Genomic DNA, 17,867 nt, shown 5'->3' on the forward strand with positions numbered 1-17,867 from the left:
GGTTAGGGGTTCTCTCCAAAGATATTGCTCATGCTAATATGACTGTTTTGTGTTTCACCACCAGGCGCACGATGGATTGACATGATGTTACTCTTTTAAAACATGGAATAAGTAGAAACGACTAGAACAAACATGCTCTGAGAGGGGGGGGGGGGGCTAATGAGAGCTGAGGGGTGTGTGGACAATATAAATCAGCGTAACAAAGGATGCTGTTACACTTCATGCACAGATCACCTCACGTGTTGTCCAAGCTAAAATAAACAGTTTTTCTGACACATGGTCATAAAATATCATGCGAGAAAAACACAACCTTAGGACGAAACCAGTAACAGGTGCGAACACCTGGTAGGACTGTCTGTATTAAAACAAATATGCACAGACTGACACAATTTTGGTAAAAGTCGAGCAAGCACATGCTAAACAGGTCGCCATTACTTGCTTGCTTTTGCACTGAATAGAAAAAAACAATATTGTGTCCTCCTTAACTTTTTATGGACCATTACAGACAACTATTTGTACCAGATGAGGGGGAGCAATGCTAGTCATGTTATTGGAAACTGCAGAACTGAAACCTATTTCAATAAAAATGTATTTCCAAGTGCTGATTATATGAAGTTTGTTTGGTGTAAAAACTACATAGTTGTATTTTTTTTTTAAAATGACAGGTCTTGATTACAACTATTTGGCATAATTCTGGAATATCTCCAGGGTTTATATCAAATAAACCAGGTTTAGCTATTCCAGTGTGTAGCTTACAGGCACATATGGGACCCATAATGGTGCTAAAAATAGGCCCCAGATGGGACTGTCCACATATTACATAATGGCTCCTTGCTATATTTCCTGTATATGTATAATGCAGGAGAATTATGGGTTTAATTTGGGACCCATATGGGTCCCATATGTGTTTCATAGTTTTTACTGATTGGCCTTAAAAAACAATTTGAGATTTAAAGTTGGTTCTGTACTAGTTTTGGTGAATTGGGCAGAATTAAGTAAACCCAATGGACTCTGCTCGAGAAGCCATTAGTGAGCCCAGGCCCAGATAATCTTAATCCAGTCTGAACCAAAATCCATATGGGGCCCACATGCACATGTTGACTTTCAGTCATAAACATTTGATTTGTCTTTGAAATGCCCCCCACTTTTATTTTGCTTACAGTTTCACTATTTCAAACCATATCCACCACAGGTAAGCAATATTTCACAATATTCCACATTCACACATTAGTTATTATTTTACACACACGTCAACAGGTGTTAAATACAGTGATAGCTGTGACTTAAGGCAGAAGGCCAAATCATTTTACATGGATGGTAAAAAGAGGTATAAACCTGTACACAACTTGTTTGATTGTCACTTTACATCATTTTTAACAAAATAAACTTAATGAGCATTTTGTCAACTGCACCCCTAATTCCTTATTAGCTCGAGTTTAGTTTACTTAATCAAATTCATCCGTTGCTCTGGATCTTTGAACGATCAACCAATAAACACGTTTTATTAGAACTGATATCCTCCTTTTGGTTTTGGCTGAATGTTGTTCTCACATCTTGTGAAATTACTGATCAGTTCATCATGATTCCTTGGCTCTAACATTTCCACAGAAATTTGCAGGAAATTAAGATTGGTGTTTGGATTGCGGGTATTAAAAGGCATCTGCACCCACTGGCTGTACTGTATTAGGGACCCCCATTCAACTGACTGTTAATACAAGAAGTAAATACGCAAATCACATTGCAGCAACACATTGCATTTAGGCATCTAGACGTGGTGAAGAAGACTCGCGGGAGTTTAAACTGAGCATCAGAGGAAGAAAGAAAGAAAGAAAGAAAGAGGGAATTTTATTGATTCTGTACACGGTAAAGCCACTGGTGCCATACTGACTGGTCTGTGTGTTTTAGAAACTCCTCATCTAGAAATATCCAGTGGGTAAAAGAAAATACCTCGCTGAGGTCAGAGGAGAATGGGAAGACTCGTTTTAGATGTTAAAAACCCAGCAGGGCTTCACGATACTGAAAATGGCCATAGTAAGGGTATATATTGCAATGACGATATAATTTGCGATATACTCTCTCTCATCTAATCCATCATTCTGTGATCTTCAGCACTTTGGGCGATGTGTGTGTCTGGTGCGAGCAGCTGCTGCTGTGAGATTCTATCCAACTGGCTAAATAGTACATTAGCATGAAAAATGAAAGTTCATGACACTACTAGCCAACAATTACTGCTATTGTGATGATGATATATCCGCAATATATACCCAGCAGTGCCTCAAACTGTTCTGGTATTAAGGTATTTGGGATACTTTCTTGCCACACTCTGGACTTCTTAGTGGCTAGTGAGGGTTGTTTAAACCCCACAGCCTTCCTGGGTGTTATTGCTGACCATTTCTATCCCTTTATGACCACAGCGTCTGCATCTTCTGATGGCTACTTCCAGCAGCACGTTTCTTAATCCTGACAAGGAGTTCACTGTACTCCAATGGCCTCCACACTCTGTGGACCTTAATCCAATAGAGCACCTTATGGAGATGGTGGAACTGGAGATTTGCAGCTAACTGCAGCAACTGCGTGATGCATGTATGTCAACATGGACCAAAATCTCTCAGGAAGATTTTCAACACCTTCTTTAATATAGTTCAAGTGGTTCTGAAGGGAAATGGTTTGCCAATGTCACCTTCAAGGTAGCTTTTTGCATTGGAGCGAAGGCCATTGATCTTTGGTAATGAAGTCCAGTCGATGCTGTTTTTAAATTGGACTTTAGATTACAATTTAATTTCCTTGGCTTGAAAAGAAAAAGAGGCTCTATTTTTGTCTCTCAATTCGTCATCAGAATTGCCCGCTGACCGTCAGTCAAAAAAAAAAAAGGTACTAAAGTAACAACGGAGAGGAGCACAGCAAGAAGACCTCACTAGATGGCGCTTAAGTCCCATCATGCACCATGTCAGGACGTTGCACAACACCCTCATTACCTTTTATAGATATAAATCAAGATATAAAATAATAATGCACTGCAGTCACCATGCATCAAGACCCCCCACTTTTAGTTTCAAGACAAGACATGACTTTTATTTCTGAAAGGTGAGCTTTCTGGTTTGTAAGGCTCATGTTTCCATGTCAAATCTTTACAAAGACATGACCAGTGTGTAAACAACAACAACAACAACACAGCACCCTCTCGACCAGAAGTAGTTTGGAAAAAAAAAAACGCTCAGTTTGAAACTGATTCAGGTAAATTCCTCAGTAGAGAGCTCTTTTTCTTAGTTTCAAAGGTTGTCTCATTACCAGATGACACAACAGGGCCAGCAGCAAATATGTTTTTCTTTGGAAATGTTGCTCAACTCCATGTTCATCTACAGTACAAAAAAAAAACAAACAAATATTCATACCGCCTGAACTGTTTTACATTTTTGTACCTCTACGAATGCAAACCTCAGTGTGCTGTGTTAAGATTTGATGTCATTGAACAGCACAAAGTAGTGCATAGCTATGAAGTAGAAGGAACGTGATACATGGATGTAGAAATCAAAAAAATACGGCATGCATTTGCATTCCATCCCCTTTGCTCTGAGACCTCTACATAAAATCAAGAAATACAAAGTCATAAAATTAGCATGGTGAAACATGATGGTGGCAGCATCATGCTGTGGAGATGCTTTTCTTCAGTAGAGACGGGGAAGCTGTAAATTATTCTCAGTATAAATACAGAAATATTGCTAAGGCCTCATCACTCTTCTCCAGGAAAATACCATTCCTAATGTGAAATATGGAGGTGGATGCATCATGCTGTGGGGATGCTTTTATTTTTTACCACGACCATGAAGGTTGCAATACAATTACAGCTTTATTTTGAAGGCCTCAGAGGTTTGTTGGAGGACTTAACTGAGCAAATTAAGTCCACAACCAAAAAGTGGCAAAATTGACAGCATGTAAAAAGGTTTAAGGGGTATGAATACTTTTACAAGCCTCTGTATTCTAAAAATATGTAGTTCATTTGACATTCATATTTCCAGCTTTTGTCTCAGACTGAGCTTAAACGTAGTGAGTGGATCATAAAAAAAAAAAAAAACAAGAGCGTGAATATAAAAATAAATAATTTGTTTTTATTTAATCTGGGTAAAGAAGCAACTTGGCATGTTGTATGAGTTTTATTCTGTGGTTATGGACTTTTCTTCTAATTAAAGTGTCATCACCCTGCCAACATTCACTCATGGGTAGGAAATGGGCCAAAAAAAAAGGGAGCCAGATGGGATTGTCTACAAGTTACATAATAACCACATTATAATTACCTATGTAGGTTTGATGTTGGACAAGCCTGCACACAAAGTGAAACCCAAATGGGCCCTGGATGTGTTGCACAATTTAAACAGATTTTGTTAAACAGCCATTTGAGATCCAAAGTTAATATCCAGCTTCTTTTTTGCCGTTATGAGATTTATTTAGTAAAGCCAAGTGGACCCCATGGGAGAAGTTCAAGGTGGGCCCCAGCCATATAATCCATTTGGGGCTCATGTACACATGTTCACTAGGCAGTTTAGGCATCTTTGTAAAAAAAACAAGTTACTACTTTAAAAAATAAGGTGTGGAGAACATGTATCTTCCTCTTCTATATATTAGTAACCTAGTGTCTGTCCAAAATAAATCTGAAATCATTGGTATCCAAGCAAACATTTACTATAATCTGCTTTAGTTGAACAATAAAAAAAAATCTGCTATCCTTCATGGATTACATTATGGATAAATACTTTTTATTGTTTTCAGAAGATTTGAAACACTGTTGGCCAAACAAAATTGATTGTCCTACCACAGACGAGACAACTGAGTGTAAAAAAAAAATCCTTTAAATCACTTACCCCTTTTAAATCCTTGGCATTAAATCTGAGCTAAGAAGTACTGAAACTCATGAAGACAGAACCCCTCCTCCCCCTTTAGCCTACATTCCATCTTATTACCCCCAATCACACCCGTTTACCATCTACACAGGGGCCCCATTAGGCCCAGTCAGGACGAGCACCAGTGGCAGGATGAGGGCAGCAAGAGGCAAACGTGCGCTGGGAGAGCAGCTGGGGCTGCACAGGTCAAACAGACTTCCCTGGAAGCGGATCTTCCTGGAGTCCTGCCTCAGGGTCTCCCAGATGGAGCTGACTTCCTCCTGACAGTCTGACAGCGCCGTGAGAGCGCACGTGTGGAAAGCTTCCCAGTGGCTGTGGCAAAAAAAAACAACAAAAGAGACTGTCAAAATTCAACCTGCGACAGCTTTTCGTACATTCTACGGCGGCTGCAGAATAATTAGCTGCCAATAATCTGTTGCTCAGATGGCCTCACCGGCCTCCAGTGAATCAAACTGGTTTTTGATTGCCATGGCAACAGCATCCGGGAGCGAGACAATATCGCAGATGATATTACAAGTGGGCAATTTTCAACAGAAGCCTTGTAAGTGTAAATCTTTGCCTCCAGTAAACTGCCAGAGTTGTAGAGTTTGTGCCGAAACAATGTCAAAAGAAACGGTCCCCTGAATTTCATTACTGCTGCAGTGAAGTCATAAATTATTTACCACAGTGGTTCAGTGTCTCAGCATCATTAACTTTTCTATTCTCCCTCCGAGATTACAGCATCTGCTCCCCTCGCTACAGTATTTGCTTATGACATGAATATTTATCTCCATTATTGCACTCAGTCATACTAATTGAACCACAGCGCAGACAAGAACGTGGGATGAGCGTTGCAAAGGTGTCATGATAAAATGGAAAATCTTACAGAAGAATCACAAGGAGCATGGGATTCGGAACATGGTCAGAATCACAGGCAGAATAACAGGGAGTGCAGCGGGAGGATCCAGTGAAGGACAATGACCAACAGTGAACTTAAATACAGAGGGAAGTGTGGAGAATGACATTGGCTGCCTGCATGTTAAACTGGGGATTATACGGAGCAGCTGAAGCAGAAGATAAGGAAGGAGACTGAGGGAGGGAGACTAATTAACAAGGGTGGAGCTGAACTAAGACACAAAGAAGCTTTCAGCCTATGGGGAAAACCTGTTATTGAGAAATAAGAACAAAATTACAAAGAACAAAACACAAGAATAAACTAAGAAACCAAACACAATGGAATAAATGAATAAGGCAACACTTAGCTTTAGGGAGAACACAAGCATTAGGGCAATTTCATTCAATAATTCACTTTCAAATTTAGCTTTAAAATCAATTGCAATGTTCAAAATCAAGGTTCCTGTACATTGTTCAGATCCAAACTCGATACCTTTTCACAGCTCAATACAGCTGTCCATCCTGGGTCAATTTGAAAAGAAAAAGTGTTAAGGTTCACCATGGATATACTGCAGATAACCATCTATTGAGTTTAGGTTTTACATGCAGGAGCAAGGAAGGAAGGAAATAAAGAAGTAAGGAACAACGAAAGGAAAGTAGAAAATATGAACCGATGGAAGGGAAGCACAAGTGAAAAGACGAAAGGAACAAAAGCAAGGACAGAAAATGTAAGGAGAGTAGGAAAGCAATGGAGAAGGCAAGGAGGAAATAAAAGGAATGAAAAATATTTTGAAAGATGTATGGAGGAAGGAAAGATAAGGAAAAAAACAGAAGGAAGAAATGTAGAAAATGAAGGAAGACAGGGCAAAAAGGAAGGAAGAAAGTAAAGGAGAAAGGAAGAACAAATATACGGACAGCCGGACAATTGCAAACAATTTAAATAAGTAATAAAATGTGAAAATGCAAGTATTTTTCCATACTCACCCAGACCCTGAAAATAATTAAATCAATTTCCATAGTTATTTAAAACTCTCTTGGGACCCTAAAAGATGCACATATAGACCCCCCCACCCCCCTCCTGCTTTTTATGAACATATAAAATCATCGGTGTCACCTGCACACGGCAGCAACTCCCTGCTCACTGGTCACGTTCTCCTGGTAGTTGTCCATGCTCTCCCCCAGCTCCAGGACGCATTCAGAAACGTCCCTATAAACGTTCTCACACCTCACATCTACACAGTCTGCAGGCACCGCGAGGAACAGGAAAACTGCAAAACAGAGCCCAGAGACAGAAGCTGTTAGGTCCGGGTAATTATACGCTGCAAACACACAGATTTAAAATAGAAACCCCGAAATGCGAGCACAATCTTATTAGCAGTTTATAATGTTTTACCACAAATCAGACCAAACTAATAAAGGCTAAGGGCAAATCTAGTGCCTTGCAAAAGTATGACATTTTTCCACATTTGGCATACTATTCTGATGCATTTTATTCTGAATTTCATGTCATAAAATGTGTCATAGATCAATGTGACCCCCCCCCCCCCCAAATTTAAACCTGAACAATTAAGCAACCCACATTACTTTGATGCGCCTAAATAAAATCCAGTGCAAGCAATTCCCTTTAGAAGTTACCTAAAAGGTAAAAAGAGTCCACCTGTGTGTGATTTATTGTCAGTATAAACCCAATTGTACATTACTCCAACTTGCTTTTATTCTGTTTTTATTTTCCAATATTTTAGTCATGTAAAGCACTTTGCATTGTCTTTGTATCGAAATGTGCTATACAAATAAATTAGCCTTACCTTGCCTTGCCTAACAGAAAACAAACAGCATCATGAAGACCAAGGGACACATCAGATAGGTCAGGGCAAACGTTGTTGGAGGAGTTTAAACATTTTAAGGTTTGCACATCTTAAGGAGCTCTGTTCAGTCCTTAATTTCTGTGTTAAATTAACCAATTACTTTAAGGGTGTAAGTATGAGCGTACAAATTTGGGTGTACCATGCCTCGACCGAAGACAGATGCTGGCTCCCCTGTGATGGGAAGGTGTGTGTAGAAAAGGAGTGGATGGTGAGCACGACCCATGCATTAGTCCTCGACGCGGCTGACCCAGGTTTGAAAAAAAATGCCACTAGTGCCACAAAAACCTAGTAAAAGAATAATAATTAAAAAAGCTCTACATGCTAAAACCTATGTGTGATGGAAAATTAACTCCCTACGATGACCTGAACAGACCATCCCTGTGGTGAAACATGGTGGTGGCAGCATCATGCTGTGGGAATGCCTTTCTTTTGTTTAAAATATTACAATTTTCCTTTCTCTTCCCAATTATGCGTTTCTGAATATCAGTACATTCAGTCCCAGAGAAACAAGTTTGTGGCTTGAAAGTGGCAGAACGTGAAAAAAAAAGTTTCAAGGGGTATGAATACTTCTGGAAGGCACGGTCTTGTTCTTTATGCTTCCTTTGACAGAGTCACGAAAAAAATAATGTATTGAAAAAATCTGTACATGTTTCCGGAGCGTTTCATTGTCCGGGGGGGAATTTCAATTTCCCTGCCTAAATCAGGTTTATGCTCTGTTGAATGCGAAACAATTTTTTTTTGTCATTTTGTTCCCGTAGTCAAACATAAAACTGTCAGCGTTCATAAAGCTTGTGCACCAGGCAGACCGTCTGAACTACAGCCAGCTGGTGAGGCTGCAGGTCTCCTGTAACCATCATCACCCAGCAAGTCCCGATAGAGACCCCCATCCATCCACCCAGCCAACAAAGGGATGGGACGCACGGAGATAAAAATAAATCACGCCTAAAAATAGCGATATTCGTCCAGATAAATGAAACGCGCTACTTTACCAGAAGCGATCGCAAGAATCCATCCGATCTTCGTCGACATGAACGATCCCATTTCATCCCATTTCAAGCCAGGCGGGATGCTGCGGAGACACTCCTGGGATGAGGAGGAACCGGAGCGCTGCTGCTTCTCATGCACGGAGCAGATCAGCGGCCCGTTCCTGGTCTATTATCGGGTCACGATAAACCGAGCATTAGGCATACAGCCCCGGCGCCGTTCTTTCTTTCTTTCCTTTCTCTCACTCTCTCTCTCTCTTTTTCTTTCCTGCTCCGGTCGACAGCTGACGTTACCTGCCCCCCGGCGGGCGCTGAGCTCATCTCTCTGCCCCCCCTCAGCTCCGGACAGCTCCCACCTACCAGAGCTGCAGCTCCACAGCCTCCTCCTCAGACCGCGCTTATGTTTAGACCTTAAATCTATTTATAGTCGGGGAGCCAAAGTCTCAAAAATGGGTTGAACATGACATGGTCTGCCATACTTTTTATTTGTCTTTTTTTTTCTCCTGTTAATTCTGACCCTAACAACAGATAATTGTAGGGTCTGCTCTTCTGGAAATATTGCGGAGGGAAAATGTGGCCATTTTAGTGTATGAACCCTTTTTTTTTTTAACAGTAGTTAAACTGTTAACTGAAACATTATTAGTTTAAGTTTGCAGTCCAACTCTTTTTAAAATCATTTATATTTGCTTTTAGTATCCATTTACCTTTTCTGTTTCAAATTTTCTACATTTTATCCCAGCTTTCTTTTTATTCTGTTTTTATTTGTTTTATGTTTTAATCATGTAATGCACTTTGCGTTGTCCTTGTACTTTAATGTGGATAGGGTGGGGTTAGGGTTGGATAGGCTGTCAATAAATACACTCCAGATACACAAAACATATAAGCTGACAACATCCTCTGACAAAATTTACAAAATGCAAAATTTAATGACCAAAAATAAGCAGTTTCTCACTTTCCTCCAATATTTTTCATCTTTTCTTCATTGGCAATCAACTATTCCCCCAAGTTATGACATCACTCAATATGCCATTGTTTTCACCAAGCAGTGTTCTCATTCCACAGAAAGAAATATATAAAAATTCTACCAAAAACAATTGATATATGAAGATATCACTACTAGTTGGCAATCATCAGGCTCAGAACCTCATTAGAATTTAAAATTCCCCCAAAAAATACATGTATATTTAGCACCATGCCACCCTTACCCTACATTTGCAGAGATCCTCCACAGCAACCATGAGCCTCTTGACTGCTTCTCTGATTAAAGCCCTCCTTGACCCGTCTGTCGGTTTAGGTGGGCGGCCATGTCTTGGTTGGTTGGCAGATGTGTCAGTCTTTCCACTTTTTAGCTCCATTACACACTCACAGCTTGGGATATTATTCTATGGCTTAATGCTGATAACCAAACAAATACTAGCAGCAAATAACTGAAAAAGTAAAGACCTGGGTTAGGGCCTTCTCTTTCAGCACTAATCCAGCTGGCTGAATGTTTTCTCACTCAAACTGGTGCTTTGTGTAAGTCTAGCTATACAAATACAAGTGTTTTCTACATCAGTGTTTTATTAATATTGTTCTCTTCGATTCCCCTCAAGGTCTTCTTATCATAAAAGGAGGTATTAAAGTTTAAAATCAGAGGGTTTGCTCAAGGATAAAAAGACTAAATATTGTGTTCTTCAGTTTCACTTCAGGTTGTTGGCACAATACGCGGTATTTAAATTGTATGTGCTTCACTTCAATGAGCCGCAAAGATTTAAATAATGTTCCTAAAATGCATAATATACAAAGGTAGAGACAGAGAAAAACATTACCAACACATTTACTAAACGTTAAATATTGTTTTGAGGACTTGTAATGTCAGAATAAATAACTAAAAGCTCGTCTGATTTAAAAAGTCTTGAGAGTTTTGCTGTCAATTCCCTGATGGAGTTTCCAAGAAAGAAAGAGACAACAAGAAGTACCCCTTCTTTATCGTTTTATTGCTTTTTCATAGGGTGGTTTTATAAAAATGATGGCAAAGAACCTGAGAGACTTCAACCATGACGGCGGATGAGGAGGCTGAAATGCTAAAGAAGCCTCCGTCTCGGAGGAGGAGAAAACGAAAATAGGTGAACAACGCTGTAGAAATGTTGGGAGAAGATTTTTATAGCATTGATAGGACAAACAGCTGCCACTTTTACTCTCTTAAAGATAAAAAATAAATGTTTTACAAACAGGCCTCGGGTCACAGTATTAAAAACATGGACATCATTTTCTTTACCATAAGCTTCTTGCAGGGCACCAAAGTTGGCGTGTAAATAAGGCACTGAGGTGTTGGATTTACAGAAAGGATAAAATAAATCGATCAAGCGTTCAATACTTCTGGTCTTAAGTCAGACAATTTATTTTATCCTGATAAAGCAGGTAACAAACCTCCATGTTAAGTTGACTTTGGACTCTAATACGGTTTTGGCTTCACAGCATCCATAAGGCAGTTTGTACCACAGCTCCTACAAATTTCACTACTTTAAAAAAAAAAGGAATAAAAAGAATCGCAGCTTTAAAACTTAGTTAAATCTTCTGTTAGTGTTTAAATGGCTTCGCTCTAATGAGAGCCGGCCTGAAAGCCTCAAACTGTCGATCCTTAGCGAGCGGGAACGTGGATTTAGTCGCAAAGAGGGCCGGTATGATGAGTGAGGCTCACTGGTCAGCCCCGGCGGCCCTTTTGGTCCGTTTCCGTGGAGATGTTTTTGGCGAAGGTTCTGTAAAATCAGAGGTAAAAAATCAATTTCATGAAGAATCAGGTTCATTTTATTTATTTTCCATTTTCTGACTCTGTGTGTTTTTTTTTATCACATCCAGAGTAAAATGCGACATACTCATGGCGTTAAGAGTCTCCTGAGGAATCCAGCTGATGTCCACATCGTTTATTCCAGCGGTACCCTTCTCTATTTTAACAGGAAGCCTTTTCCTCTGCAGAAAGCAAAGCGAGAGATATAATTAAATTAAAGAGGCCGTGCAAAAGCATTCATAACCCTCGAAATTTGCTGAGTTTTATTCGGGATTTTTAGCTCAGAAACCACGTAGTATATGACTGAGAAGAGGAAGGACGATTGCAGTGGTTGTTCAGAAGTTTGTTCAAATAAATAATGTGTCCTTCAGCCCCTTTTAATCTGATACCTCCACAAAAAAACGCAGCGCATCCAATTGTATTCAGAAGTTGCATTATGTCAGCCGCCATAAATCCAGCCGTTTTGTTTCTGGTCAATGAGGTTTGTTAGAGAACACCAGTAAACAAACACCATCATGGAAACCAAGGAACACAGCAGACAAGTGAGACATAAAGTTGTGGAGAAGCTTGAAGCAGGATCAAAAACGATATTCCAAGATCTGAAAATCTCACAGAGCACCGCTGAATCATCTAAGAAAAGAAAGAGAACGGCATAACCGCAACCATACCAAGATATGGCCGTCCAGCTGACCCAACAGTCCAGGCGAAGGAAACATTACTGTAAGAAGCAGGCCAGAGGTCCACGGTAGCTCTGGAGGAGCTGCACCGACCCACAGCTCACCAAGAGAACAATGTTGGGTATTTTAAATAAGAAGTCTTATTTGCTGTTTGGAGCGGTCATTTAGGAGACACCGCAAACACGTGAAAGTAGGTGCTCTGGTCAGATGAGACTAGCTTTGAACTTTCTGGCTCATATGTAGAACACCAACATGCCCCCTGTCGCTTCCCTTTGGTACAGGTCTGCTTGGTTCAGCTCTACACTGGTGGTTTTCCATTACAACTGAGTACCACTCCAACGAGGGCGCGGTCGACATGGCTAACATTTTCCATCAGCCGCCAAGCACAAAAATGTGTGCACCTATGCGTTGGACCATCGTATTCATCTGGGGACTTCCATCTTCATTCAGTATAATGATAGAACACTGCAAAAAGGGAACTAAAAGTAAGTAAAACATTTTGGAAATTAGTGTATTTTTCCTTGATTTAAGTAGCTAAAAAAGAATATTTGCCAATGGAATAAGAGTTTTGCACTTAAAATAAGAACATTTCATCCCCATTATCTTATTTCAAGTGCAGGATATCTAATTATCTTATTTTAGGGGTAAAAATACTCATTCCACTGGCAAATACTATTATTTAGCTGCTCAAATCAACGGAAAATATTAAAATTTTGAGAAAATTTTACTTACTTTTAGTTCCCTTTTTGCAGTGAAGGGGTAGCTGCTGTGGATACTGTGTTTTTTTTTTTTTTTTTTTTTAAATGTCTGGTCCGATTCTTGTTTTGGAGGTGTCCTAGTTACGCAAACAGTGACTCCACACCTTAGCGAATCAGCGACCGACTGTCTTCTGATGTCGTGTATTCAGGCCAACTCGCAGTTCTTGGAACCACGTTACTAAAAATAGTAACTGCTCTGCGTAACCGCCACTAATGGGAAGGGGCTGAATATAAATGTAAGCCACACTTTTCAGATTTCTATTTGAAAAAAACAACAACAAAAAACATGTTGTTCCTTCCACCTTACAATAATGCACAACTTTGTTAGTATATCACATCCAGTCTTAAAAAATAAATATCTGTGGCTTTAATGTGAGAAAATGGTAATAAAGTTCAGGGGATCCTTTTGCAAGGCGCCGTGTTTCACAAGGTACCTCACCACAAGTTTTGGAGGAAATAGAGACACTCTCCGGTGTTTTCATTGACTTCTTTCGAAACCCAATTATTGCATTTGCACACATAAAAGCAAGGGGATTTCCTCATCGCGTCAAGATGCATTCTTATACAAAACAGTCCAAGTTACTGAAAATATGCATACCGTCCTGGTCTCCAGGACCTGATACATCCCAAAGAGTAGCAGGACCACCAGTCCACCCAGGAACACGTACATGAACATCCTGCAAGCACAAAACAAAATAGTTGCTTTACCCAATGAATTACAGGCACATTGGAGCACGTAACAGCGCACATTGAAGAGCTCCTTGTTCCGGCGACAACCCTACGAGCAGACTGCACTTTTTCAGTGAGATTTAAGGAAGCTGCGCACGTTATGTGCTCATCTAGGTTTGTGCATCCTGCAGCAGCAACTCAACAGAGACTTCTCATCTCTTTGCGTCAGCTTCACACGTTTGTGGACGGTTGTTGTGCAGCTTTTTAATATTCTGGGGGAGCTGTTGCCGTGAAGAAGAGCTAAAAAGAACAAATAGGGGGCAGCTTGAAAAGAACGAGGTGATTCTGAACCATTTAAACGGAACTGAGGCACATAAACTGGTTTAATCGCTTTCATTTGTCCACTCACTGTGATGAAGCGATTTTTTTAGAGCGCTGCAATTGCTCGTGGTCTTCCCTGTATTTCTGCACATTGCAAACTTTGCAGAAGCAGGACAGGGCGCGCGTTATCTAGGCTCATATCTTTAAGTATGTCAGTGACAGGATATGACAGGCACGTCAGTGAAAGGCCTTACGTTTCTCCATCAAGTCCCTCCTCTCGCTCCGTTATGGTGACGGTCTGGTTGTAAATAGCCGACTGGAACACGTTTCCCTGAATAAAGACAAATGCTCGTTAGAGAATCGGTTGTTTTTGATATCAATTCCCATAACCCTTAACCCGGAGAAGAAATCTTTCCAAGGCAGGTTGCATTTACATTGCAGTTAACTAGGGATGCACAATGTTTCGCCATTGACATCAAACATCGGCCGATGTTTTTCAGTTTCGAACATAACAATGTCGGCCTCAGACGTAAAACTTAACCACCGATGTCTATTTCCATCTTGTTTTGCTTGTGTAGGTGTAGGTGGGGTGGAGTAGCGGAGGGTGTTGGCCGTGTAGAAACTGTTTGATGTGACCGTGATTGTGATGGAGCACAAGATTGTGGTGGTTTTAACTGAAGCAAAGAAGCAACGCTGATGTAGCAAAAAACATTTAGCATGTTTTTCTCATCCAAGTAAAAACAACTCAGGGAAATGTTCTGCGGAAAGCAGCCCCTGCGCCGGTGATGGATTCTTCTTCAATTTCAGGAACCAGGAAGGTTTTTTAGGTGTACATTTAAATAACACAAGATTGTATTAATACAAAACACAAACAAAAAAACATTACACCACAATTTAATTTTCTTAATTTAAAGGGGCGGTATATAAGATTTACTGACATCTAGTGGTGAATATTCAGATTGCAACCAATCTTGGGACTGAAAATTATAGCAAATGCTATGCTACATGCTAGAACAAGATACTTTTCCAACCCTCACCTCTGAATCCAGATAGTTAAGGAGGATGACCAGACCGAACGGCCGGCCGGCCATGGGCTGAGCCGGGATGAAGGAGTAGTCGAAGGAGGCCTGAGCCTGGGGCTGGACTACAGTGTTCAGGGGCAGCGCTGTGAACTACAAATACACACCGGATTAGGCAAAAATACATTGGCTGTGACTCCAGAAAGCCAATGCTGAGTCTGTATTTCATCTAAATCGGCACTTTGAATCGTCTTGTTTCTGAAAAGTGCTATATAAATAAACTAGCCTTGCATTATCTTGGTATCCTAACAAAACAAAGTTCAACATAAATACTCTGCGACAGCTAAATCAAACTGAATATGTTCACTATTGTGATACATTTGCAAGTGTTTGACTTTTAGTAAAGACCGAGGAAGATATTTTGCATGCAGATGTGAGTAAATGAATATGAAAACGTGTGCTGACGACTTACATTCTGAATGTAGAACTGGAAATCTTGGGGATAGCGGAAAGAAGCCTCCAGGGACTGGACCGTGAAAGTCTGACCTCCTTTATTGGTGAAACCCACAAGGAACCTCACAATTTCATTGGCTGGAAACTCTGAAGACATCACAAACACAAAGCCACTGCTTTTACCTTCCAATTTCATCACTTTAAAGGTCAGTTCTATAGTTTGTTTACTTTTATTTTATTTCTTCTTTTACTCTGCTATTTTGTAAAAAACAAAAAACAAAAAAACAAAAGAGATAAAAATAACTTTCAGCTTTTGCGCCACCTTCGCCTGTCGTGAAGATGATGGTAGTGTCGGCGTCGGGGTGTGAAGTCACAAGTTTTTCAGCCGCTTCGTCTGAGTCGTCTTCCCCTCCGTCCTGGGGGGCGAACACAGAATCACTTTGTAACATACCAGCGTGTAAAAAGCTACGGCGTGCTCACAGGCGCTCCGCGTACCCGGCTTTGTACATGATCTTCGTCAACAAGCATCTCGTCGTCTTCCTCCTCGTCTACTGCTGCATCCGCGTCCTCGGAGGTGTCCTCTGCAGAGTCTGATTGTGCACCGACTTGGCCTGCAAAGACAGGACGCAGCGAGAGAATCAGACCAGGTGGTCAGGCTTGAAGAAGACGCGTTTCGTTTGCTACGGTGTATATATATGAACCAAACATGGTGTCCACTTCAACATATTTTGGGTTGGGTACAAAAGTCATTTGTGTTTATCCTAAATATAGGACATTTTTTGACCAATCTGTATAATCTGATTGAATTTGACTTTGGAAAGTGTCTTGAGATGGCATGTTTTATGAATTGGTGCTATATAAATAAAATTTAATTCAATTGGTGCTACAAAGATGGTCACATCCAGATTTCAATGGTTAAATAAAGAATAACTGAAAACATTGTTGAGCCCAGCCCTTGTGGGACATTCATAGGCACCAACCATCCATCCATCCATCTATCTATACCCAATCATCTGTCCAGGGTGTCATTATGATTTTATATTACTTTCCTCTGTGTAATTTGTGTTGTTTCTTTTAATTATGACGACTGCTTTTACCATTTATTGTTTTTACATGTACAGTGACCTCGAGTGTTTTGAAAGGCGCTTGAAATAAAATGTATTATTATTATTATAATGTGACATCGTGGCACATTTTACGACGGGACGGAAGAGGTCTGGGTTTGAACCCAGCACCTTGTTGCTGCAGGGCAACAGAACTACCAACTGTGCAGCCCCTATCAGTGAAATCCTGCTGTCAACCTATTAAATCATAGGACATAACATGTTATGTCCTATGATTTAAATTCATATCATTATCATGTTGCTGTGAACTGCCAGCCAGCTGGCTGAAAGAAGCCGACAACGCGTATCCCCCACTTAAACAACAAATCTGGCTCTTTATATTTCCATAATAATCTCAAACAGGTCTATGAATTAATGGTTGTGAAGCGTTCAAGCCCCCCCTTCAAAAAACAGACTTCAGATGCAACGCAAAAGGGAAAGTGATAGGAAATATTGAAACATTCTTGCTACAATCACTGTTTAAGTGTGTTATTCGCCGTTTGGCGCACATAAAACAGGCTGCAGGGCTGAACGGAACAAGGGCAGAGCGAGAAAAGTCAGAACCGAGAATACGGGTCAATGAATGGAGAGAGAAACAAAGCGAGGTTCCTGTCATAGCTATGGTGACGTGTCCCAGCTGAGGGAGCTGCTACGAGCTGCTGTCTCAACCCCAAATCGTTAAATAAGCCTGGAAAAAAGACAAAAAGTATCCAGAAACATAATTAAAAACAACAACACGCAAAATAACTTAATCATAGGCTGCCTTTACAATGATTTATAAGCGCTGATCATTTCCACTGAACCCGATCACACGCGAGCTGCGTTATAAGGCTGCTGTGCTGGATTTATAAGGGAGGTAAGCGCGCATTTAGTTGGAGGAGTACTTTTACGCAGCGGTCCGGGAGGTTCCCAGCGCGCAGCTCAGCGGCTGTGCCACGTCAATGTGGACCGATTATGTTTTTTTCTTCTTCTTCTTCTTTTACAGCGAACAAAAAGCGAAGAGAAAAGCGCAGCTCTGCTTCAAAGGAGCGAATAAAGACTCACCGACAGACATCAGCCCGCAGGGGAAGGCCAGCAGGAAAAGGAGCAGGAGTTTTGATCCGAAAGCAAACATTTTAGCAGAACCTGAAGAAGGCTGACGTTAGTAACACATCAGCGTCTGGGAGAAGAGAGGGCTGCGGGCGGCCGGGAGGTGGGAGAAGAACAGCTGGACCCGCCTCTGGAAGGCGTGTGATGCGTTCAAAGACAACTCGGAAACAGGAAGTTTTAAAATAATAATAATAATAATAATAATAATAATAATAATAATAATAATAATAATAATAATAATAATAATAATAATAATAATAATAATAATAAGTCAAGTCTTTGGGGGAGAGGCGGGGTTCATCCTGGACAGGTCAGGTCAGGTCAGCAGTCCATCACATAGTAAAACAGAGCCACACAGGACAGAAAACCACGACAAACACCTTATACTTGAGGCA

At 40.6% G+C, this 17,867-nt stretch overlaps 2 protein-coding genes across 2 annotated transcripts; both read right to left on the bottom strand.

Annotated features, from left to right (window-relative positions):
- Nucleotides 1-443: 443 nt before the first annotated feature.
- Nucleotides 444-9,020, bottom strand: LOC105939098 (neuritin). Its single transcript, XM_012881137.3, has 3 exons — nucleotides 8,623-9,020; nucleotides 6,883-7,036; nucleotides 444-5,207 (listed from the first exon to the last, which is right to left on the bottom strand). The coding sequence occupies exons 1-3, from the start codon at nucleotides 8,672-8,674 to the stop codon at nucleotides 4,979-4,981; spliced, it is 435 nt and encodes a 144-aa protein (XP_012736591.1). The 5' UTR covers nucleotides 8,675-9,020; the 3' UTR covers nucleotides 444-4,978.
- Nucleotides 9,021-10,571: 1,551 nt separating this feature from the next.
- LOC105939111 (translocon-associated protein subunit alpha) lies at nucleotides 10,572-17,579 on the bottom strand. The gene is made up of 9 exons (XM_012881153.3): nucleotides 17,428-17,579; nucleotides 15,776-15,891; nucleotides 15,603-15,696; nucleotides 15,300-15,427; nucleotides 14,846-14,980; nucleotides 14,063-14,139; nucleotides 13,417-13,495; nucleotides 11,472-11,565; nucleotides 10,572-11,354 (listed from the first exon to the last, which is right to left on the bottom strand). Exons 1-9 carry the CDS (start codon nucleotides 17,495-17,497, stop codon nucleotides 11,293-11,295), a joined length of 855 nt encoding a protein of 284 aa, XP_012736607.2. The 5' UTR covers nucleotides 17,498-17,579; the 3' UTR covers nucleotides 10,572-11,292.
- Between the last annotated feature and the right edge of the window lie 288 nt (nucleotides 17,580-17,867).

The sequence above is a fragment of the Fundulus heteroclitus genome, chromosome 20 (genome assembly GCF_011125445.2).
Source record: "Fundulus heteroclitus isolate FHET01 chromosome 20, MU-UCD_Fhet_4.1, whole genome shotgun sequence".
Classification (NCBI taxonomy): Eukaryota; Metazoa; Chordata; class Actinopteri; order Cyprinodontiformes; family Fundulidae; genus Fundulus; species Fundulus heteroclitus.

What these genes read in the sequence shown, in the direction of transcription:
- LOC105939098 (XM_012881137.3), bottom strand. Translation starts at nt 8,674, where the DNA reads ATGGGATCGTTCATGTCGACGAAGATCGGATGGATTCTTGCGATCGCT. An exon ending in GATTCTTGCGATCGCTTCTG is followed by an intron (nt 7,037 to 8,622) that starts GTAAAGTAGCGC and finishes TCTGTTTTGCAG; the next exon opens with TTTTCCTGTTCCTCGCGGTG. An exon ending in GGAGTTGCTGCCGTGTGCAG is followed by an intron (nt 5,208 to 6,882) that starts GTGACACCGATG and finishes TTTTTGCCACAG; the next exon opens with CCACTGGGAAGCTTTCCACA.
- LOC105939111 (XM_012881153.3), bottom strand. Translation starts at nt 17,497, where the DNA reads ATGTTTGCTTTCGGATCAAAACTCCTGCTCCTTTTCCTGCTGGCCTTC. An exon ending in GAGGGACTTGATGGAGAAAC is followed by an intron (nt 13,496 to 14,062) that starts GTAAGGCCTTTC and finishes TTGTGCTTGCAG; the next exon opens with GATGTTCATGTACGTGTTCC. An exon ending in GGAGACTCTTAACGCCATGA is followed by an intron (nt 11,355 to 11,471) that starts GTATGTCGCATT and finishes CTGATTTTACAG; the next exon opens with AACCTTCGCCAAAAACATCT.